Source organism: Rhineura floridana, chromosome 8, assembly GCF_030035675.1.
Source record: "Rhineura floridana isolate rRhiFlo1 chromosome 8, rRhiFlo1.hap2, whole genome shotgun sequence".
NCBI classification, from domain to species: domain Eukaryota; kingdom Metazoa; phylum Chordata; class Lepidosauria; order Squamata; family Rhineuridae; genus Rhineura; species Rhineura floridana.
The window spans coordinates 112,806,603-112,829,732 of NC_084487.1; the positions used below are offsets into that span (position 1 = coordinate 112,806,603).

The 23,130-nt window shown below is 42.5% G+C and overlaps 1 protein-coding gene and 1 long non-coding RNA gene across 25 annotated transcripts in view; one reads left to right on the top strand and one right to left on the bottom strand.

Annotated features, from left to right (window-relative positions):
- The first annotated feature begins 251 nt into the window (after positions 1 to 251).
- On the top strand, positions 252 to 14,647 carry LOC133363090 (uncharacterized). 2 transcript variants are annotated; one of them, XR_009757585.1, is made up of 5 exons: positions 252 to 945; positions 2,046 to 2,112; positions 3,621 to 3,715; positions 5,175 to 5,466; positions 13,627 to 14,647. It is a non-coding gene; the product is annotated as an uncharacterized LOC133363090 (long non-coding RNA). The 2 variants fall into 2 exon arrangements; XR_009757584.1 differs by having other exon boundaries at positions 252 to 2,112.
- Positions 12,988 to 23,130, bottom strand: part of MAGI2 (membrane associated guanylate kinase, WW and PDZ domain containing 2) — a 1,014,264-nt gene continuing 1,004,121 nt past the window's right edge. For 19 of the 23 annotated variants that reach the window (XM_061582129.1, XM_061582109.1, XM_061582110.1 and 16 more), the window contains one exon: positions 12,988 to 15,917. In XM_061582129.1, coding sequence (XP_061438113.1) covers positions 15,139 to 15,917 — 779 coding nt within the window. In that variant the 3' untranslated portion in view covers positions 12,988 to 15,138. The remainder of the gene's footprint in view (positions 15,918 to 23,130) is intronic. The other 4 variants (XM_061582128.1, XM_061582133.1, XM_061582132.1 and 1 more) reach the window with 2 other exon arrangements.

The following is a 23,130-nucleotide window of genomic DNA, read 5'->3' on the forward strand; positions in this document are numbered from 1 at the left end:
ATGCTTTTAACTTTTTAATTAATGGCATTGAGTAAGATAGCCTGATGTTTTCTGCACAATGAGCCACATTCTTCATATGCTAGAAAGGCAGTTACAAAATTGCTTAAATCTGCACTGCAGGAGATGAACCCCAAACTCTGGTCATTCTAAATCAGACATATCTACTAAGGTATTGTTCTGTTGGGCAGGTGGGCAAAATATATAAAAACCCAGTTCTACATATGTAAAGTAGGGGCATGAAAGCACTGCCATCAAATTTCAGAATAATAAAGTTGAGGGCCCCTTCTACAGAGCCATGCGCACTCTCTTCTTCAAACTATCCCTCAAGATTTCAGTAAGCTTTCCCCACACACATTCAAATATTTTTGCAGCTTAAAGAAACATTAAAGTAAATGCTGAACTTCTCAAGCAGCTCAAGACATTTCTTGGCACTCCCGGATAATTACAGTTTACACACAGGCTTGCCCTTGCATTACACTCAGTTGTGACAATAGCCACAGTAAACTGTTCTGTCTTTCATAAGGACAGAGAGTGGGATGGCGTGTGGCGTATTTGGAGGCTGGGGCTAGAAAAGAGGATGTCAGTCACTTCTGGGCCATGAAGAGAGGGGATATTAAATAGGCTTTGTACTGCAGTGTTGATTTTTATGTTGACAGGATCCCTGAGGAATTCGGAGTCAGAAGGGCACTTCTGGCCTAGTTTCAGCTTGACAAGACTTACAGCTGTTTGGGGAGTGCAAAGGAGTCACGAAGATTCCCAGACTTTGACTTAGGTGTCTCGGTATCCATGCTGGATCCACCTTGTTGGGTCTACCGCAAGTCTTTATGGCCTCCATAAGAACTGTGGGATTTTCTCTGTATGCAAACAGATTCATTTATAAGCCACGCCATACATTTTACTCTAACTGTATAAATCACTAAGCACGATCTACTGGTTGAGGACATTGTGAGTACAACCGCCAGCAATTATCCATTGAGTTTGTGGATTCTGGGATATCTGCAGGGGTTGAAAAACCATTGTTGATCTGTGCTAGATTAAGTGAGTTTCCCTAACTGTCTGGGGAAGCTGTCAATTCCTTCCTTGGTCAATTGTTGGGAATTAAGGAATTGCTGTAGGCAATTGACATGATGGTTCCTAGGTATCTTCTCCACCAGCATGTGAAAGTGGGTATCTCTTAGTTTGCTGAGGAGTTCCAGGTGCTGACACTAGACAGAACATTATTAGGGAGCAGATGGTGCAAAATGTGGGTCAAATCAGAACACACATAACATAGAACCTGCTTCAAAAAGAGGCTGCCAGCCTAGGGTAGCAGGGATGCCAATAATAGTAAGCTGCTTCAGAGGTGGTCTTGGATAAGATGGTAGACAATTTTTGATGGAGAAAGAGAAGCTCCAGGTTCTATTCTGTGGTGGCTGACTCACTGCAGAGAGGACCAGCACATATACGTCCAGTCTTGCCAAATTAGGATGGCTAACTATTTTTTACTGTTCTTCACTCCTGTGTTTTAACAATAGAAATTAAGTAGGCGACAATACTTATGCCCATGCCTTTACAGTAGTTTCTATACAACTCCAGGCATACTTGGATGTGACTAAACCACTACATTCACGTTGATTGGGGTTTGCACCTGATTTTGGCACTGCTTTGGTTTTCCTTGATGAATGACGTAAGCCAGGAGAAAGACAGGGGAAGTATGATCTTGCTGATTCTGCTAGATCTTGGCAGCTTTTGATCTCATTAACCATGGTGTCCACCTGGGTAGGCTGACCAGGGTGGGAATTGGGAGGCACTGTGTTGCAATGGTTTTTTTCCTACCTGGATGCCTGTTTTTAGACATTTCTGACTTCAGAAATGTCAGCCTGTTCAGGGGAACTATTGTCTGACACCTTGACATGTTTTTGCTAAGCAATCCCATAGGGTTCTACTTTGTGCCTCTTCTTATTTAACATCTACATGACACTGCTGTATGAGGTCATCTAGAGGTTTGGGGTGAGGGGTCCTCAAAAAGTGAATGGCATTTAAGGCTTGCTTCTCCTTCTCATCAGCCTAAGATGAAGTAGTATAAATCAGTGCCTGGCTGTAGTGACGGACAAGAGGACAGACAAGATAAAGGTACTTTGGCTACATGGTTCATCTGTCCAAGGGAGTGGTGTTCATCATGTGCTAGACCCCCCTCCCCCAAAATATAGGTTCACAGTTTGAGTCTTTATTTCCTTTGGGTGTTAGGAAAAAACCTGGTCTGCTATAGTCCTCCTTTGTTCACACCAGCATGTCTAATCCAGAAAGCTCACTGCTGTAATAGTTGACCCTGTGGTGACCTTTCCATTCCAAGATTAATTTTACATCTGAGGGGGTCATCTGAACAACAACAAAAACTCTCCAGATGCAGAAGAATCAAATGGTGGATTTTTAAAAGAGAGCTTTTCCTTCCTGACTTCTATGTAGCAATGCTAGCTGGTTGTCTATCAGTTGTTGTTGGACTACAGCTTTCATCATCTATGGCCACTGGCCATGCTGACTGGGACTGGTGGGAGTTGTAATCCAGCAGGAGGGCCGCTGGTTTCCCACCCCTGCTTTACAGGTTTCTGTTGACCATGGTGCAAATTAAACCTAGAATAGTAAAGCATGGTTCTCCTGTTCTGCAAGTGACTACATGAAAGTCTTTTCTTCATCTTTTCACATCAGAATGCTCTTATCAGCACACTTTTTTCCTTGTCAGTCCTTCACTCATAAGGTGTTACTCACTGAAGGATGGGTTTAATGATAAAGTACTATACAGGAAGGGAGACCCATCAACCCTTAGCATAGCAACACTTCAATCTGAACTGAGCAGGTGCATGGACCACCTGGTCACTGTCTTCCCTATTATGGTGAGGGCAGCAGTGGCCAAATCAGGGGGAAAGAGCAGCAGCAGCACCTTCCTGGTGGGGGCACTGTGCTCATTGAGACGGGTAGAGTGGGGGCAAGGTGGCAGTGAGGTTGAGGAAGCTCCAGATTGACAGTGGCCCAGCAGTTGCACATGCACCTGTGGTGCTGCTGGCCATAGGGATGGAAGGATCTGTCAGTTTTGGTTTTCCACATTTCTGCTGCAATTTGCATTTTTTAAAAAAAGTCCTCATGAAAATTCTTTAGCATTTTAGTGTGAATTTCTCCTAACACATTTTTGTATGCAGTTTAGACTAATGTACACATTGGTTTATCCTCATATAATGCATTTTTGTATGTTATTTTCACTAATATATTTATTTCAAAGCACACTTTCCTTTAACATGTATTTTTGTAAACATTGGTTGGACAACTGCATCACAAAATCTGGATAAGTGAGAATTTCGAAGGATGGCTGTGTTTTGGTTCTCATATTGTATTGGAAAATGCCAATTTGATCAATTCTGCTTTAAACATGAACTGAATTGAATTTCTGCCCCGTCCCTCGCTGGCACCAACTCAGAGCTCCCCCAGCCTCGCTGCTGCCTTGCAACCTCCCTTGTTCCAGTGAGCGCAGTGCTCCTGCTGGGAAGGCACTACTGTTACTTCACCACACTGTCACACACTGTGGGTGGGTGGAGGGCACTGAATTTCCATTTAAATTATACTCATTATTTCTAAATTTGCATCCATAGCTATAAATGAGCATATGCAATTTTGATGCAGATCTGTGCCCTCTTCCTTAGTGATGCGTTAGTGGCCACCCCACTTGAAGAAGAGAACATGTCAGGTAAGTTGTAGAAAGAAGTATATTGACTAAATGAGGAAATGAGTAGACAGTGAGCGCAATCCTGTAAATGCTTACCTGGAAGTAAGGCCTATTGAACTCAGTGGGAATTACTTCTGAGTAGATATGCACAGGATAGCACTGTAAATGAATAAAGACCTATTATACCAGTGTGGTGTACTGGTTAAGGTGTTGGATTACTACATGGGAGACCACGGTTCGAATCCCCACACAGCCATGAAGCTCACTGGGTGGCCTTGGGCCAGTCACTGCCTCTCAGCCTCAGGGGAAGGCAATGGTAAATCCCCTCTGAATACCGCTTACCATGAAAACCCTATTTATAGGGTCGCCATAAGTAAAAATCAACTTGAAGGCAGTCCCATACATAAAACCAATTAGATTTAGAAGTGATTAACTGTGGCTGGATCTTGCACAAAAATATTACTTACTAATCCTACCTCTTTCTGAATCCTAAACTTTCCCACCACATCTGTGACTGGATCAGACCTCCATGACCGCTGGTGCCACTAGAAATTGGGGAAGATGGGGGGAGGAGAGAATTAAGTGTTCCAGTTATAAGTGACTTCACTTGCCAATTTCCCATGCCTCCCAAAATTATGCCCTATGGATTTAAAAATCTCACCCATTCTTTCTCCTCTAAATAGGCTTCTGGTGGACAAGCAACTTTTTTCACCAGGGAAAAATATAACCTGTTTCAACAGATAATTTCAGCTATAGATCAAGCTGCATAGCTAAAAATTTGCTTGCGGTGCCACTATTGGGAGTCCTAGAACTGGAGGATAGGGTTTTTTTCCTTATTGTTTAGCTTCTGCAGAGTCCTTCCCCCCCCCCGACTGCTAGGCTACTACAGGCAGCTCCCTTATATTTGAAATCAGAGGATTCCACTTTCATTGCAGAAGTTATAGATTCTCACCTGACATGTAATACGATATATGTTCTTTGTTTTTGTTTTTTTATTTTCTCTAAATGCTGGATGGAAATAACCTAATGAGATTCTAAAGTTTACAGCTTCTTTTAAGATTGGTGGGGGTTTTTTTAAAAAAAGATTCACTTATCTGATCTCTGAACACTTCCCTTCCAGTGCCACCAGATGGCTCTGTGACCCAACAAAAGTCTTGAAGGCTGACTTTCTGTGTCAACATAGGATTCATTCCTAAGGACATATTGCTTTATGAACCTGGGATTAATATTACCACCCATTTGTGTTATATTGGCAATATATTGTACATTGAATACCATTAAATATCACCACCCAACCCTGGTTTTACAATGAAGAGCGGATTTGGGATACTGTAACAGATCAGATGGAGATGCAAATTTGAATAGGAAGCATACAATATGACTGCCACCTACAAAACACAGTGTGGATATGAATGCACATCTCTGCCTGTCTTGCACCAAATGCATGTCCACAGATTCTCTCTCTCTCTCTCTCTGTCAGATCAAGACTGCTGGTTATGTGCAAGCCTCTCTGAATGGACTCTTGCCATGTGTCACCTTGAAAGGTCCTCTTTATCACCCTTTCTACCGTGCAGATCCCATTGGCTTACTATTGAGAAAAAATCCTCATTATAGCTACAGCAAAAGTCCCATTGCAGATGCCTCTGACTTCTTTAAGCGATACTCCTCAACTTAATCAAATGTTTGCCATGTTTTGTGAGCTTTACCTGCTGGGGACTTTTTTGACTGAAACCCTATGAACCAGGTGTTTCACCTACTCTTGGCGAAGGGAAGTAAGTAGTTGCCAGATCAGTATTCATTTCCTTCATTTTACAGAAGGCCTTTACTGATAAAAGGATTAAATTTAAAACTATGGGGGTTTGATTTGTGAAAAAAGCATTTTCCATATTATTAATATTTGGCACCTATCTACATTGGGAATAATTGTTTCAGAATTTCAAAGTCGTTTAGTTTCTTTCCAAGACCTCTTTTTAAAATCAGTTTTCCATCCTTTCCAAACTATTCTGCACTTGCAGAATAAGGACTGAAAACCAACCACAAAAGTAGAAAAGCACCAACAGAAGGCAAAAAAGAGGAAAATGTATTGGGTTTGGAATAAAATTTATTCCATGAACCTGGACTTTTTCCTCCTTTTTTTTTTTTTACTTGCTTATAGGAGCCACATCTTATTTTAAGCAGTAGTTGCATTTGTCCATAATTACATAGCTGTGCTGTCATTAACCAGAATGGAGACAATAGTCAAGAAATCAGAAGAAGGCTAAGACTGGGGAGGGCAGCTGTGAGAGAACTAGAAAAGGTTCTCAAATGCAAAGATGTATCACTGAATAAAGTCAGGATCATTCAGACCATGGTATTTCTGATCTCTATGTATGGATGTGAAAGTTGGACAGTGAAAAAAGCGGATAAGAGAAAAATCAACTCATTTGAAATGTGGTGTTGGAAGGAAGCTTTGCGCATACCATCGACTGCGAAAAAGACAAATAATTGCGTGTTAGAACAAATTAAACCAGAACTATCACTAGAAGCTAAAATGATGAAACTGAGGTTATCATACTTTGGACATATCATGAGAAGACATGATTCACTAGAAAAGCCAATAATGCTGGGGAAAACAGCAGGGAGTAGAAAAAGAGGAAGGCCAAACAAGAGATGGATTGATTCCATAAAGGAAGCCACAGACCTGAACGTACAAGATCTGAACAGGGTGGTTCATGACAGATGCTCTTGGAGGTCACTGATTCATATGGTCGCCATAAGTCATAATTGACTTGAAGGCATATAACAACAACAACAATTGGCTGTGATATACACAGTAAGTGTGAAAGCAGCAGTAGGGCAGACAGGAATGATTAGCGATGGACTTAATGGTCTTACCAGGGGCCCTCCCTTTAGATCCGAATGTGTATTACTTCAAAATGTGGTAAGATGTTAGGCGACCCTCCTGCTCATCCTGCTCATTCTGCTGAATGGGGTCCTGGACATCTTCCCCAGAGTCCTGCCCCCAGTGGCACCACTGTGTGAAAGGGAGATGTCTCCCATGCAAGTGGTATAGGTAAGCCCCAGGACGCTGTGCCCAATCCTGCCCCCCCCAGTGTCTGGCAACAGAGCTCTCTCTTTCACCGCTCAGGTGCTTCTGGGTAGCAGACAGTGCTGTGACAGCCATACAGATGTGGTAAGGTCAGCACACCAGCCATGCAAAGTAGCTCTCCGTGATTGAAGCCCTACCAGTTAAGCTGAATTATTCTTTCTGATAAGAGTATCCAGTTACCGGCCGGAGCTTTCCAGAATTGGACACTGTCCCTGACTGCAGCAGGAGACTGATAGCAGGGCTAAAGCTGTAGGCATGATTTCCTTCAGACCTGGATGGTATGTTAATGGGGTGGGGGGTGAGGGGGGGAGTGCAGGAACCCAGAGATATTGCTCTGTTGTTCAGGCAAAGCCAGAAAGCCTGACTCTAAGAGGTAAACTAGACATAACCGCAGCTACACCCGTGTTTGTTCTTAATTTAATTACGGTTGGTGGGAGGGTCATTGTCATCAGGACCATAACATGCAGAGAGCAGGGGATGGATCTCCTTCCTCCTCAGCTGTGATCTGGTTTAAAATTGCCACACAACATTGTCATGGAGCTATAAGGCGTGTGTGTGTGTGTGTGTGTGTGTGTGTGTGTGTGTGTGTGTGTGTGTGTGTGTGTGTGTGTGTGTGTGTGTGTGTGTGTGTGTGTGTGTGTGTGTGTGTGTGTGTGTGTGTGTGTGTGTGTGTGGAGAAATGCCAGTTTTCACCAATGCCTCATAGCTATGCAGTAGCCCAGGATTTTTTTCCAGAACACAGCTGGGGAGGGAAGGGATAAATCTCTCCATCCCGCATGCTGTGGCCTCAATGACAAGTTCCCCGTGCTTGTTATTAGAAGGAAAAGCACAGATGTAGCTGCATATTACATTTTTACCATAGTGTATAGTTTGGCTCTGGCTAGTCCAGAGGTTTCAAGCCATCTGCCAAGTACAGGTACTGAGCAGGTGCTAATGTTGCATGCCTTCATTCCACTCTGAGAGGTCTCAGCAAACAGCCCTGAGGTTTTTGCTGCAAGCAGAGTCTGGGGGACAAAGACTGAAAAACTTGACTGTTGCCACCATCAATCAATTCATAGTCCTCCTGATAGGATGATATTGGGAGATTAAAAAATAAAATAAAAGGTTTTCATGCTTTCACACACCCTCTTTTTCCACCTCAAGCACCCCAGATTTTTAGCACAAACCCATATGTAAAAGCACTAAGCAGGCAGTTGTAATAACATATTTAGTGTTTAAAAAGTTTAGTCCCCAAAATTTTTATTCATAAAGAGAAGCAATGTAAGACTAGTTATTATTCACCAGCCAATCCAAAAGCACAACAAAGACTCTGTAGATCTCACTTACAGGCTCCATCACAGATCTGGCACTTAACTTACATTTCTTGGACTAGTACATTTTACTTAAGTTTGAGCTGAAATGCCCCCAAGCTCAAACCCTTTAGACGCTGCGGCTGGGAGTTCTCATTCGGGAGGTTTGCAAGTGTGTGAGTGAAAGGAAATAAAGCCAGCAGTGAACTTGCCACAAGTGGTGATGAGTAGTGTTCTCCACAGTTCTGGTGACTGGTGGCCATAGTTTTTCCTTCCCATGATTCCCTATAGCAGAAATGGGGAACCTGTGGCCCTCCAGATGCCGTTGGACTCCAATTCCCATCAGCCCCAGCCAGCATGACCAATGGTGGGAGTTAGTCCAATCACATGAGCTGGCCCTAACCTACTACAGTAAGGTAGAAAAGCATTGCCCTCACTCTGATTGACTTCACCAGAGATGCTGTAGAGCAAGCAGAATGAGAGCTATGCTTCCTGTTCTCTAGGGAATCATGGGAAGGAAAAATGGCAGCCCATCAGCTGCTGAGACTTTGAGGAGAGGCACTGTTTTTGCTTGGACCTTGCAACAGGCAGGAGCAGCAGCAGCAGCAGCAAAAGAAAGCCAGCTTTTCAAGAAACATTCCACCATTGGAGTTCCCCAATTGTGAAGCAAAAATTACCTTACGATAACACCCACCATCCCCACATTTCACAAGGAAAACTAAGGGCTGAACTAGATGTTTTGTGGCAGAATTGGGTCTAGGAAACAAGGTTGCTGGCAAAAATGTTCTAAAGCAGTGGGGAAGGGTACAATTTAGAGGGGAGAAGCAGCAGGCAACAGAGGGGATGCTTCACTCTTCCTCTTCCTGCTAGTTTTCCCCTGCACCCATTTCCCAGGTCCACCCACCTACAGACATCTATATCAGAATCCAGCTGTGGGAGCAATTGGGGGGGGGGAGAGAAATAGCTACTAGTAAAAGTGCTAAGCCTCCCCCCACCTGACTTCTTGTCTTCCCCTCCAAATTTCACCTTCCCCCTATCAGTTCCTCATCAGGGTGGTGGCAATCCAAGGAGACCATGGGGAAAAGCTCTGGGTAAACCAGCCAGCCTTGAAAACTTCCCACCAGCTGACTTGTTTACTTCTTGCTGGCTTTTTAAGTAAAATGTAAAGGGAAACTGGGAAAGATACCTTAATCCTTGGAGCAGGAGTCCCTTCCAGTCAGCCCTGTCTTAAGCAGGGTATGTAGTTAGCTTTTGTATGGCTGAGATGTTTGCACACCTGAGCAAACAAGAGCATCATTCCTTCAAAGACCTCATATCGCCAACAGGTGTTAAAAGGTCGTTGACTCTTTAGAAATCCAATTTAATATGTAGAATAAGGGTTGCCGGCCGCGCAATCTCTTATTCATAATTAATCTCAGCAAACATCGCTTCAGAGTCAAGGTGTCCCTTTTTCTCACCCATCAAATATTTGACGGCAGCAAGTTAAAGCAGACTTTGGAATATTAGCTAACAGAAATGGTTTGCATTCAATTTCTGTGCACATCAACAGCCCTGATTGTTAATGCCCTTGGAGCAATGACACTGGCTTTGCAATCTACCACAGCTCCAAGCCAGAGATCTAAAAGAACAATAGAGCTCATCTAGTCCTCTGACTGCAGTGCTTACCTATTGAGCAGGGGAAGAAGAAACCTGGATTTTGGGAGGATGGGTTGTGCCTCTCTTTGATTATAGCGTTTAGGTGATTAACGCTAACCTTCAGATTATACTTTCCTAAGTCTATAAAAATGCTTAGTATCAATGCTTACTTCTTATTTTTGAATAACACGTTCAGCCTGTAAGATGCTTGGCAGCCTGTTTTTGCATTCCAGGCAGACAGCAGAAATGAAATTTATCAATCCTACCTTACATGACTGTGAGCTCCATTCAGCTGAGATGGTCACATGTATTTGTTGCAGACCTGTACTGTTAAGGTGTGTTTGTATTGGTGTGTGTGAGGGGAATCCATTGTGCAAAATCATGTCCAGAATGAAACCAGTCAATGGATGAATACAGCAACAATTTACTGCAGCGAACTTTAAAGTACACTTGGCAAATAGGCTGCTTTATTTACCCTGCATCACAGCACTGGCATGTCAGGAAAACAAACACCTGAATCTGGTATTCTTGTACCATAGGTGGGATGGCTCGTATATGAAATCATAACATATTTCATGGTGATGGCATAGTGCGGGCAGCCCTGTAGCCAGGGTGGGGCAAATGGGTGCACCCCCCTGAACTGTGCTTCCTCCCCATGGATTTTCTTTTTTGGACAACTGCCTTTTTAATTTGTGGCATGACAGACAATGACAGCCTCCATTAAAGAATGATAGGTTGTTTTAAGAACAGGAGCAATGTATGAATAGGACCCTCTGAAAAATTCAGTGAATAAGGCAGGATGAATAAGCAACAAAAGTTTCATCTGGAAAAGCCTACAGAAGTCTGTTCTCAAGACTTTCCCTGATCTAGGGGACTTTTCATGGTCACAATGAGTAAAGCAGGATTGGATGCTGGAAATAAAGAGATAATTTGAAGTGATCTGAAACAATATATATCCTATGTTATCTGTTACTCTTTCAAAGCACTCACTATATTCACAATCTTAGTGGCTATTTCTTCTTCTTCTTTTGAATACTTGATGGCATGAATGAAAAAGGATGTAAATAGCCCTAGAGGAATAGAAACACTGCTGTGCACACTACAGTTAGCTAGCTGGCTGGCCACTTAGGTGTACTCAGCCCTAATTTCTGATTTTTTCCAACTTGTGCAGCTGAACATGAGGCCTTTTCAGGGTTTCTAGACAGAAAAATCAACCCAGCAACCAGTAAAAAAAAATCCAATTGCTTGAACAATTAACTTTCAATTGCTTAGCTACTCCATTATATAGCAATCAGTTGAAAGTTTTCCCTTGGTTGTTTAATAAGAAGTAAAATCTAAAGGTCAGGAACAAGACTAGAAGGAGGGATCCTCAAGAAGTTTACAAACACATGCTAAAGTATTTATTTTCTCTCTGTCCTTCCCTAAATTTGTAGATGGGCAAGTTTGTTTTTTGGGTAAATCTAAAATTGAGTCTCCTAATGCAGCATTAAAGCCAAGGTCAGGATTACCAAAGTAGTTCAATTCATGAAGAATTAGAACACAGGGAGAGACCACAGGTGGAAAAGGATTGTATCTATAGCTTTTAAGTTTGGTATTCCTAGGGATATTTCAAAAAGTAGTGAGACAATTCAACAGATTAAACTTCATTCATACCTGAAGAACAGTTACAGCCATAATTTCTGATAAGAACATTTTCAGAAATATGAATGGTTAGAGCATTCTCCATCAGCTGATGCTGCTTCCTGCCCCTTTCTGCTATGCTTGCTGAAATTTCCGTTTCCCATTATTCACTGTATCCTTAACACCATTTTTTCTTATGAAACAAAAGGTATCTCAGTCATTTAATTCCTGGTGTTCACAAGAATTTTTCTGTTAACTTGACCTTTACATAGCCCATGTAAGCTAACATGCTCTCTTCATGGAGTAGGAGGGTGGTCGAAGGTCAGTGCCTTTCCCTTCACCTGACCGGGCCCACATTCTTCACCAGTGGTGTGGGGGGAGATTGGCTGGCACCATGCATCTCCTCTCCCAAAACTGCGGTCCACAGACCATCAGTGGTCCCTGACCTTCATTCAGGTGGTCCATGGCATGTCTGTGGATTTATTGTCGAAGATGGAAGATGACACATCCATCACATTAAATATTCACATTGATTTTTAATTGAATGTTTATTGCTTCTTTTATTTCATATCTTGCATTTTATTGTAGAATTCTATGGAATTCAAATTGTAATACAATATAATATATACGATTAATTGTAAAAATCAATTTAGAATTATAAATCATCTAGTATCTAGTACAGCACACTACAATTGCTGCAGCAGACAGAAATATCATTAAGTGGCCCCCCAAGACCCTCCAGCAACCTTCAAGTGATGTGTGTGTGTGTGGGAAACTTTGGGAACCACTGCCATAGCAGTTGAGCCTTGATCTTTCCCACATTATGTTGATGCTGTGGGTGCTGTTTTTGCATTCTTGGACTTCTGGGATAACCTGAAAAACACAAGCCCATTTAGAAGGGGACCATTCTGTTGTTCCATCCATGCCAGCATTGATAGAGTGCGTCTGGCTTTTCACAAGACCCCAGTAGTGCAGCAAGGAGGCGTGCTTCATAGGTTCCCACATCTCCAGAGTAATGTACAAGGTTGCACCACTAGAACACTTTCTTGGGGTCAATGATCTCTTACTAATAGTGTGCATCATACCAATCTGCACATCAGAGAAGTATCTGCAATGATTTCTCATGGGTATTAAACTTGGGGGGATGGGCCTCCTGGGTAAAAATAACAGGGAGAAAAAATAATAAGAGAAGCCATCCTTGGTGGGTTCTCAAGAGATGATTGTGGGGTTCTGTACAGAAACCCAAAACAATAGATTGAGATCATGTGTATCAGCTGCCAGATTTGCATCTTTTTGCAATATATCCAGGGACATACATTTTGTGCCAGGCTAGTGAGAGTGTTCCTCCTGTGTTAAATAGCAGGCTTTGGGGAGGGACTTTTGTTGAGACAGCACTATGAATTAAACCTTCTTCCCCTGTGTTGTGCCCCCGATTATTTTCCTCTGTGCCCCATGACTATTTACAGTTTTTCAAAAAAGGTTCACACAACTCCAAAAGTGACAGCTTGGCTGTCATAATGAAAAATGGCATTCTTTTTACAATGGAATCATACATGTTTTGCTACTGCACATTCATGCAAGCAGTATTTTCCTAATAGATTTCCTCTCCTCCCCCCCATAATAATTAATTACACGGTATAAGTTGGGAAAAAGATTCTCGGATATATATTTTATTTAGGTGGTTTAGAATATCATACAGTAAACAAGATTTCTGTAAAAGTTAATTTATCCATAGTGGTGCGTTTCATAAAAATAGTTGCTCACTTACAGCCTTTCTGTGACTATTAATACATGGAATTATATTTATAGGGATAGAGCTGTACAAGATAAATTCACAGCTAACACTACACAGAAATATTATTTGGAATGGGGTTTAGATGATGTGCTGTCTTCACAGGTTATCAATTACAACCGCATAAAGCAATTACTGCACGAGGATTTGCTGGGCGCTGTGCAAACTGGAGTTTATGCAAGCATAATCTAAATCTTTTTCCATTGCTGTTTGTTTCTGTTCATTATACAAAGGAAATAATATAACTGGATGTCCATTTCCATTTATATTAGGGAAGTACTGACCAAAATCCAGATTTAATAAATTAATAGCGAATTATGCCAAATGTCTAGGTTGAAGGATAAAGATATATCTCTAATTTCTTAATTAAAAACTATATATATATATTTTGTAAACAGCTTCATATCTTTGTGCTTTCTTAAAAAATTATAATGGGCCTAGTTCTCAAAATAAGCATTTTGTTTCAAAGGTGCAAAATCCTTTCTTTTGTCTTTTTCAACTATGATAGAATGATGGCTCCATATCTCCTGGAGGAAAAATGATCTCAAATGGCTCTCTCTGACAAATGACCTGGGACACCTAGCAAGATGCTGTTCTCTTGCACCACATGGCATATGAATGGCTAATACCCCATCACCTCCTCACATTTCTCCAAATCAAAACTTCCACTGACCTTAAACAGCAACAAGATTTTGCTCCGTCATCGAGTAATGTATTTCAAGGTCACGTGAGAGTTTGCTAAATATATCCCTAAGTATTTATCATCTTTCTGATTTCTTTTTTTAAAAAAATTATTACTTAGTTGCTGTTGTTTGTATTGCTGCTGCTGGCTAAATACCAAACCTCTTAGGGATAAAAAGAAGATTAATGGAGCCCATTGAAGAAGCTGTACTTCATTGGCGGGGCCTGAAATGTTCTCATGGCACTTAAGATTTGAACGTTAAGAGCAAGAAAGTTATAAATAAAAATATGGAAGTAAGATAAGAGCTGGATGCCTGATCAAAATATGACTTTATGTAATGAATGAGACTTTTTTTTTTAGCTCAGTCTTGGAATTTCTTAGAGTGTGATGGAAGACTAGAACTCAAAGATAGCCATATTAAAAGAGAGTTATACAAGGCTGAGGCAGTTATTCGTTCCTGCAGGAGATGGAGGCTTTTTGAAAGGAAACTGCATTTTTCAGTCTTTCAGGAATCACCCTCTCATCATGGTGGTGAGGCAGCTGAACATTACATTTCTCCTTGCTCAGAAGTGTGTATGGCTGTGTGTGTGGGTGGGGGGAATAACCTGTGGCAAATTGCTTTTTGAGGCTAGGTTTGCGGATACAATTCCACCCTACAGAAATATGGTTGTTCACAAAAAAATGGCAGTAGAAATGATATTGCACCAGCTAATCCATGAGGATTCCTCACCTTGCATAATGAATTTATGCTACTGGTTTTGGGTGATCTCTTCCAATGTATTAACAGTGGAGACATGTCATGGATATACAATTTCAAATGCTTCAAACCCCTGTCTGGATATGTTGAGAACAATTTATTTACAACATTAAACTCAGATAAAAGATTCTAATTCCACTTTAGCTTGTTCCGTGCAGTTTTATTTAAGGCGATGTTCCAGTTTGTGATTGCTCGAACTTCTTCCAGTTTCTTGATATAAAGTTTGAATGAAAATCCAAAGTCCTTCATGCAGTGGAAAACAACATACTAAAGCTACACTGCACTGTCCTTGTGGTTGAGGGTCCTTCATATTATTTTGGTTTCTTCCATAGCTGCCAAAGTCTCTGAAATGAAACTGGGGGACTTCAGGGTCACATTTAAATACTGTGTGACTATATGTTGCTTCAACTTATTAAGACACTATGCACGTTGTCATGGAATTATACATTATTGTTTCCATTTCTCAATGTTTTGAGTGTGTATGTGTGTGACAGTTAAAATAAATTAAATCAATGTGAGACAGACACTAAGAAGGATGTTCTGCATCACCATGAAGCAGTTAGGAGGCAACAGTCAGTGATTTATCTGCTCATAGCTGAAGTGCCAGATTTTAGTACACCAGGTAGCTTATCAGAACCAGGAATCTTCCATGGTCCTGGTGAGACAGTTGCCTTCCGAGCGGTAGTGTTGGTGCTGCGCGTATTAATGGAATGGATCTGTCCCTTCCGTGGGAACGCAATGGGCTTCTGTTCAGATTCCTTCTGGCTGTGATCTGTGTCGCTTCCATGAGAGCTGCAGCTATTGCTACTGTACGTCATTGTAGCACCAATGGAGTCAAGCTTGACGTGTTCAGAAGCTGCAGCCAACTTCTCTGTGGCACTGTGATCTTTTATACTGAGAGAGCCTCCTGTTTTGCTTTCCAGCCACTTGGATCTCCCAGGCAGTTCATCATTGGTTCCAGTATACCCATAATCTCGTACCCCAGTCTCAGCCATTGTGTTCAGTCCACCTGCCTTACTTTCTGATGCCGGCCTGCTGCTATCACCAGCCTTACTCTTGCCTTCTTTCCTAGAAGCCTCTTCGTGCTTTGACCTGTCTATCTTTTTAGGACTTGCAGACCTCTCTCTCTGCTCACCTAGCCTTTTCTTTTTGTGGCCATTTGCTGAAAGCTCCTTTGGTTTTCTTACATCATGTTCCCTCTTGATATCCCATGTTGATTCTGGGTTTATCTGATGGGAAGGGTCAGAGGGTTGGGCTAGATGTGATGAAGATAATGGTGAGACAATGTCATCAAGGGAAATTGTTACTTCCGGCAGACCTGGGGAGGTGGCAGTGGGAGAACTCCAGGAGTTTGGTTCGTCTGTTGCAATAAAAAGGAACAGCGATTATTTTCATAGCTCTTTCACCAAATATGCATCACAATTCCTACTAGTTAAATTGCAACTAAACTCTGGAGACATTTTTCAGGTATAAGTCTTAATTAATGGGTGGGAGGAGGCAGGGAAGGAATACAAATAATGCCAATTGAAATTTTATTGGAGTAAACAGCTTCTTAGGGTCAAGCTACACCTGACATAGGAATTCTGTTTGGAATTCCCATAGTTTAATTACTTGATACTGAACACACTCTCCACAGCTAATTGCAGTTTTGGGTGGGGCTTTAACTCAGGGAATTGGTGCAGGGGCAAAAGGTTAGAGCTTTCCTCTTTCCGTGCCATAATCCCAATCCAATTTATCCGCCCCTACCAAAAAATTAAATCCTTTTTGTAAAATACAAATATGTTGAAAGCTCCAATCAGGAGCTACATTATATAGAATTGCTACATTATGTGCAATTTGACCCTTACATACAGGTTCGACTTTGATACGAATAAAAATGCTGGTAAAATAAGGCTGGATTAACCATTATGCTATGCACTCTATAGAATGGAGTTAAATTCATATTGGAGCTCCATTTGTTTTGTAACTCTATGAAAATACTGATTCTTTTAAAATTATCACAGCATATTGACCTTCACAATGCATAATGTCATGTAAATGTTCTGTGCCACAGTTTCGGATTACTCTGCAGATCCTGTCAACTGGCCTTTCGGTGCTCTTTTTGTGACTGCTCCAAATGTTACATACTTCATACAAGAAAAGCACTTCTATATATGAAGAAAGTGTGAAGATCACATGGAAAGTGTAATATGTGTTACTACCATTATTTTGATTTTCTTTTTTAAAAAAGGAATAAATGCACATATTACATTTATATGAATAATTGCAAACATGCTAAAGGAAAAAGGGTGCTAAAAATGAAAATAAATTTATAAACCATGTAACATCTGGGATATTATCCAAATATATATTGACAAATAATATTCTCTAGCTCACGCATCCTACACCAAATAAACATATATATATTGATCAGGGGGAAAAACAATGAGGAGACAAAAATACTAAATAGCCATTTTTACAATAATCTAAAACAGTGTTGCAAACCTGGATATTAAACTTTCTAGTGGTTTTTAGATGTGGCGTCCAATTATTTTTAAACAGATCTAATTTTTGACACTTTTATCTGAGTCTCATATAGTTAGAGGCTGTAATCCTATATAAAGTTTTCTAGAAGGAAGCCATGTTGATCTCAATGGGACTTACTTTTAAGTGGACATGTACAGTCAATTCAGCCATTACTACATAATCCCACTTTTAAATAATCCATTCTTTTAAATTGGGTTTGTGTGCGGTTGCAATCCTATGATCCTTGGGAGAGGTCCACCCTCAGAGAAGGATATCCAATGTAGGATGCCTCTTCTGTGAGGCTGTGGAAAGGTCTAGAGCCAAAAGACATTTGGGGGCCATGTTGGGGGGCATCCCAAGAGTCTGTGAACCTGCAAGACCCACAGCTCCCCTATTTTCCCAACATGTCCCTAGAATGGGGGAAAAGCTTCACCAGGCCTAAAGCCATTGATTATTGGCCTAATGGGAAGGACATTGTTCCCCCTTCTACAATGATCTGGAACAGGAAAAGCACCCCCCTACATGCACACATAGCTTTCAGCCAGCTGGCAGAAGCCCAGCTCAGCCTAGGAAATGGTGGTTCCTCTGCCTCCAATTCTCCCTCCCTCTGCCGTTTTGTATCGCTCTGTTAGCTGCTTCCAGTACGTCGCATACAGTAGCTAAGCAGTTACAGCTTACCCATTCTGAGTGTTCCTTTATCACATACTGTATTTTGTAGAGAAATAATAGCAGGTTTATATTTACATTGTAAGCCAAGATTTTCTAAATTATTTATTTATTAATTAAATTTATATCCTGCCCTTCCTCCAGGTAGGAGCCCAGGATGACAAACAAAAACACTAAAAACACTCTAAAACATCATAAAAACAGACTTTAAAATATATTAAAACATCTTTAAAAACATCTTTTTTTTAAAAAAAGCTTTAAAACCATCTTAAAAAGTAATTCCAACACAGATGCAGACTGGGATAAGGTCTCTACTTAAAAGGCTTGTTGAAAGAAGAAGTTCTTCAGTAGGCAATGAAAAGATCATTTTCAGCACCAAAAAGATAACAGAGATGGTGCCTGTCTAATATTTAAGGGGAGGGAATTCCAAAGTGTCAGTGCCACAACAGAAAAGGTTCACTTTCTATGTTGTGTGGAAAGGACCTCCTGATAAGATGGTATCTGTAGGAGGCCGTCACCAGCAGAGGACAGTGATCAACGGGGTAAGACGGTCTTTCAGGTATCCTAGTCCCGAGCCGTATAGGGCTTTGTACACCAAAACTAGAACCTTGAACTTGGCCTGGTGGCTAATGAGCAGCAAGTGCAATTCTTTCAGGAGCAGGGTGACATGTTGGCAATGCCTTGCCCCAGTGAGCAGTGTGCCACTGCATTTTGCACCAGCTGCAGCTTCTGGAACAACCTCAAGGGCAGCCTCACATGGATCACATTACAGTAATCCAGCCTGGAGGTTACCTGTGCATGGACAATAGTGGTCAGGCTATCCCAGTCCAGAAACGGTTGTAACTATCTTACCAGCCAAAGCTGGTAAAAGGCACTCCTAGCCACTGAGGTCATCTAGGCCTCTAGTGACAAAGATGGATCCAGGAGCACCCCAGACTATGAACCTGCTCTTTCAGAGGGAGTATGATCCCATCCAAAGCAGGCAACTGACCAATTATCCAAACTTGGGAACCACCAACCCACAGTGTCTCTGTCTTGCTAGGATTTAGCCTGTTTGTTGGGTCTCATCCAGCCCACCACCGAGTCCAGGCACCACTCCAGGGCTTGCATGGCCTCTCCTGATTCAGATGTTACAGAGAAATAAAGCTGTGTATCATTAGCGTACTGCTGACACCTCACCCCAAATCTCCTGATGATCACTCCCAAGGGCTTCATATAGATGCTAAACAGCATGGGGGACAAGATGGTACCCTGCAGCACCCCACAGCATAACTGCCAGGGGGCTGAAAGACAATCACCCAATGCTATTCTCTGAAAATGACCCTGGAAATAGGATTGGAACCCCTGTAAAAAAGTTCCTTCAATATCCATATCACCAAGTCAGCTCAGAAGGATATAACGGTTAATGGTATCAAAAGCCACAGAGAGATCAAATAAGAATAACAACGTTGCACTACCCCTGTCCTTCTCCCGATAAAAGTCATCCATCAGGGCGACCGAGGCCAATTCAGTCCCATAACCAAGCCTGAACCCAGATTGGAATAAACCAAGTTCATCTGTTTCATCCAAGAGTACTTGCAATTGCTGCTCCACAACCCTCTCAATCACCTTCCCTGAAATGGGGGTATTTGCGACCAGGCAGTAGTTATCTCAAACCAATGGGTCCAGGGTGAGCTTTTTCAGGAGTAATCAGATCACTGCCATTTTCAGGGTGGCTTGAACCACTCCCTCCCACAAAGATGTGTTGACCATACCCTAAATTCACTTGGTCAAACCCCCTCTGCAAGCTTTATTAAGCCAAAAAGGGCAAGGGTTGACAGGATCAGCCTCACAGCACGTCTTTCGCCATTTGCGCTGTAGCTGTCATCCAGCCTGTTTCATTGCCTTAGTTCACTGGTGTTCCAAGATGCAAACTGGGCTCCACAATGTTGGATATAACAATGTTGCTCAGGGGCAACTGTGTTAAGAGCGTGACATGCCTCAGTGTTCCACACCATGACAAGGGCTTCAAAAGGGTCACCTGCTCTATCTACTGGGAACTCCCCCAGGGCATTCAGGAATCCTGTGGATTCCATTAGTCTCCAGGGGAGGACCATCTTAATCTGTCCACCACCCCTGCAGGGGAGAATCAGAGCCATAAGTCTAAACTCCACCAGGAAGTGGCCTGACCATGACAATGGGGTGACATCCACCCCCTATCTCCAGAACACCCCTTCTTCCATCTGAACCAAAAACCAAGTCAAGGGTGTGCCCTGCCCTATGCGTCAGGCCGGTGACAACTTGAGACAGCCCCATGGTTGTCATGGAGGCCATGAAGTCCCAAGCCAGAACACTAGAGGCAGCCTCAGCATCAACATTGAAATCACCCAGGATTATTGTTCTGGGCTCCTTCAATAGCACAGCTGAGATGGCATCTGCCAGCTTGGTCAGAGAAGCTGCTGGGCAGCAGGGTGGACGATACACCAGCAGCAACCCTAGTTTACTGTCTCCTTGGCCCGACACCTGGTGCAGGCCTTTACAGCCAGCTCCAAGAGAGAGTGGTTTCCTGGTGACAGAGAGGGAAGTTCTGTAGACCACAGCAACTTCTTCCCTTTGGCCCTGCAGTGTGTGCTGGTGTTGCACTGAGTATTCAGGTAGGCAAAGCTGGATCAAATCAACTCCTTCCAGCTCACCCACCCAGGTCTCAGTAATGCACACCAAATTGACACCTTCATCCCCAATCAAATCATGGATGAGTGTGGTCTTATTGTGTACCGATCTGGTATTAAACAATAACACACACAGGCCAATGGGCTCTGCAGATGTGCAACGAGGAACCCATCCATGAGAGAGTGGGAGTGAGGAACAGGCTTAGGTAGCCTTGCCATTACCTCCCTCTACCCATGATCACTGAAATTGGGGTGGCATCACCCATGTTCCTCCTTACTAAGACTCCTCCTAAACACCTGATATGGACCAAACAAGCGCCCACCAACACAACCTACCTAAGCCAGTTATCCCAGTACGCCTCTGAGAGAATTGGAAACAGTCAGACCACTCAATATCTTTCACACAGGGCACATCTACTGCCCCCAGTCTCACACCTGGGGAGGGCCAGCTTTCTGCCAGTTACAGACTCCCACTCTGAAGGCATCTGGCAACTTTCTCACCCTGTGCAGGAACTACACGTGAGCTGTATATCCTCCGTACTACCAATCTCCTCTACATTGGTTTTTTTTTAAATAGAAGAGATAGCGCCCATGGCATCAGGACTCCCTAAAGGAATCCCCAAGGGATTACTCCCTTTGATGTTGCCCCTTTGGTGGTGACCCCACTGGCAGCAGACCAGCTGCTCAAGGGCTACTGGGCTTTTATGCTCCCTGACCCAGCCAGGAGCTGATGCAAGAGGCTGCAAGATTGACTGCTCTCACTTTCTGGGTTCAGGGTCAGGCAGGGGGTCCCAGTCCTTACCAGGAACCACCAACCCAGCACTTACCAGGGACCTCAGCTTCTCAAGAGACAGCAACCCAGGGCAGCAAGCGAGCAAGCACCCAGGTGCTCAAGTATCCCAGGGCAGGTCTTCTCCAGTCCCCCAGTGCTGCAGTGGTTAAAGAAGGATCTTTATTATATCATAGTATTTTTTGTGTGACTTTTGTGTATATTTATTTCACCGAGTGTATCAATGTCTCTACACACATACACATGGGAAGTCTGGAAAATTGTGGGGTTGTTTTTTTATTGGGGGAAAATTGTGTTTTTTCACTAAGGAGCCAGACCATGAAATAATGATTTTAAAATCATCTCAAGAATTGCCCAAGAAGTAGGACACATTTTTCACTCTCCTCTCCTCTTGTTACATTTTGTCACATTTTAACAAATATTCCATTCATTCCTAGTCACTTCCCACCCCGCCTTGCCTAGATAAACTCATGAATAATCTTTATGCATGCCTTTTCCTATATCAAAGTGAATGAAATAAGCAACATTTTAAGTCTCCCTAAATGGCACAAGATGAGCAACATTTTAAGTCTCCCTAAATGGCACAGCCAATGTGGTATAGTGTTGGACTATGACCTGGGATCTGCGTTTAAATCCTCACTCCACCATGAAGCTCACTGGGTGACCTTGAGCCAGTCGCCTTCTCTCAGCCTAATTTACCTCACAGGATGGTTGTGAGGATAAAATGGGGAGAGGGAGAACCATGTATGGCACCTTGAGCTCCTTGCAGGAAAAGCAGGATATAAATATAACCATACATAAATTGAAAAAATGGCATACAAGGGCATCAAAGACTTCTTCAGCAGGATCCAGACTAAGTTAGTTGAACTTAGTTCACATTGAAATAACTCAGACATAAATCATAACTAATTTGCCCCATGTATTTCAAAGGAACCAAAATTCAACAAACTTAGTCTGGATACAGCTTTAGGGGCAGGTATCTGATTTTCTGTTATTAAGCATTTTATTCCCCCTTTAGGATGCACACCTTAACGTGGTGAGGGGGTTTGAGAGTGTTGAAGAAGCTGAGAGAAATGCCGTCAGGAGTCTAGACCAAGAGGCTAGACTCCTAGCAGGGGCACCCATGGCGGAATGGTCAAAGCTGAGACACCAGACTAAGATGCATCCAAACTCAGAGGAAGGCAATGGTAAAACACCTCTGAATACCTCTTACCACGAAAACCCTATGAACAGAGTATCCAAAATGCAACACAAGATAGTTCTGGAAGATGAGACCCCCAGGTCAGAAGGCACTCACCGAGCTACTGGGGAAGAACAAAGGACAAGTAAGAGTAGCGCTGTGACTAATGACGCAGCTGGATCAAAGCCGAAAGGAAGCCCAGAGGCTGATGCGCACAGATGCGAAAGGAGAGTCCGGAGTTGTACGACACACACAATAGGAACATGGAATGTGAGAAGCATGAACCAGGGAAAGTTAGAAATTGTCAAGCAAGAAATGGAGAGTATCAACATTACAATACTTGGCATGATTAAAATGGACGGGAATGGGACATTTTCAATCAGGCAGCTACAAAATATTTCATGCAGGAAATGAGAAATCAAGAAGAAATGGGGTTGCTTTAATAGTGAGAAGTGATGTAGCAAAAGCAATTAGGAGCTACAACGCAAGGTCTGAGCGAGTGATATCAATGAGATTAAACGGGAAACCTATTAACATAACCATCATCCAAGTCTACGCTCCAACATCAAACGCAGAAGAAGAAGAATTGGAGAGATTTTATGTGGAAGTACAGGAGGAAATTGATCACACACCAAAACAAGATATGATGATAATCATGGGGGACTGGAATGCAAAAGTAGGGAACAGAGAAGAACTAGGAATTGTGGGGAAATGGGGCTTAGGTGACAGAAATGAAGCAGGAGAAAGACTTATTGAATTCTGTGAAGCCAATCATTTGTTTCTT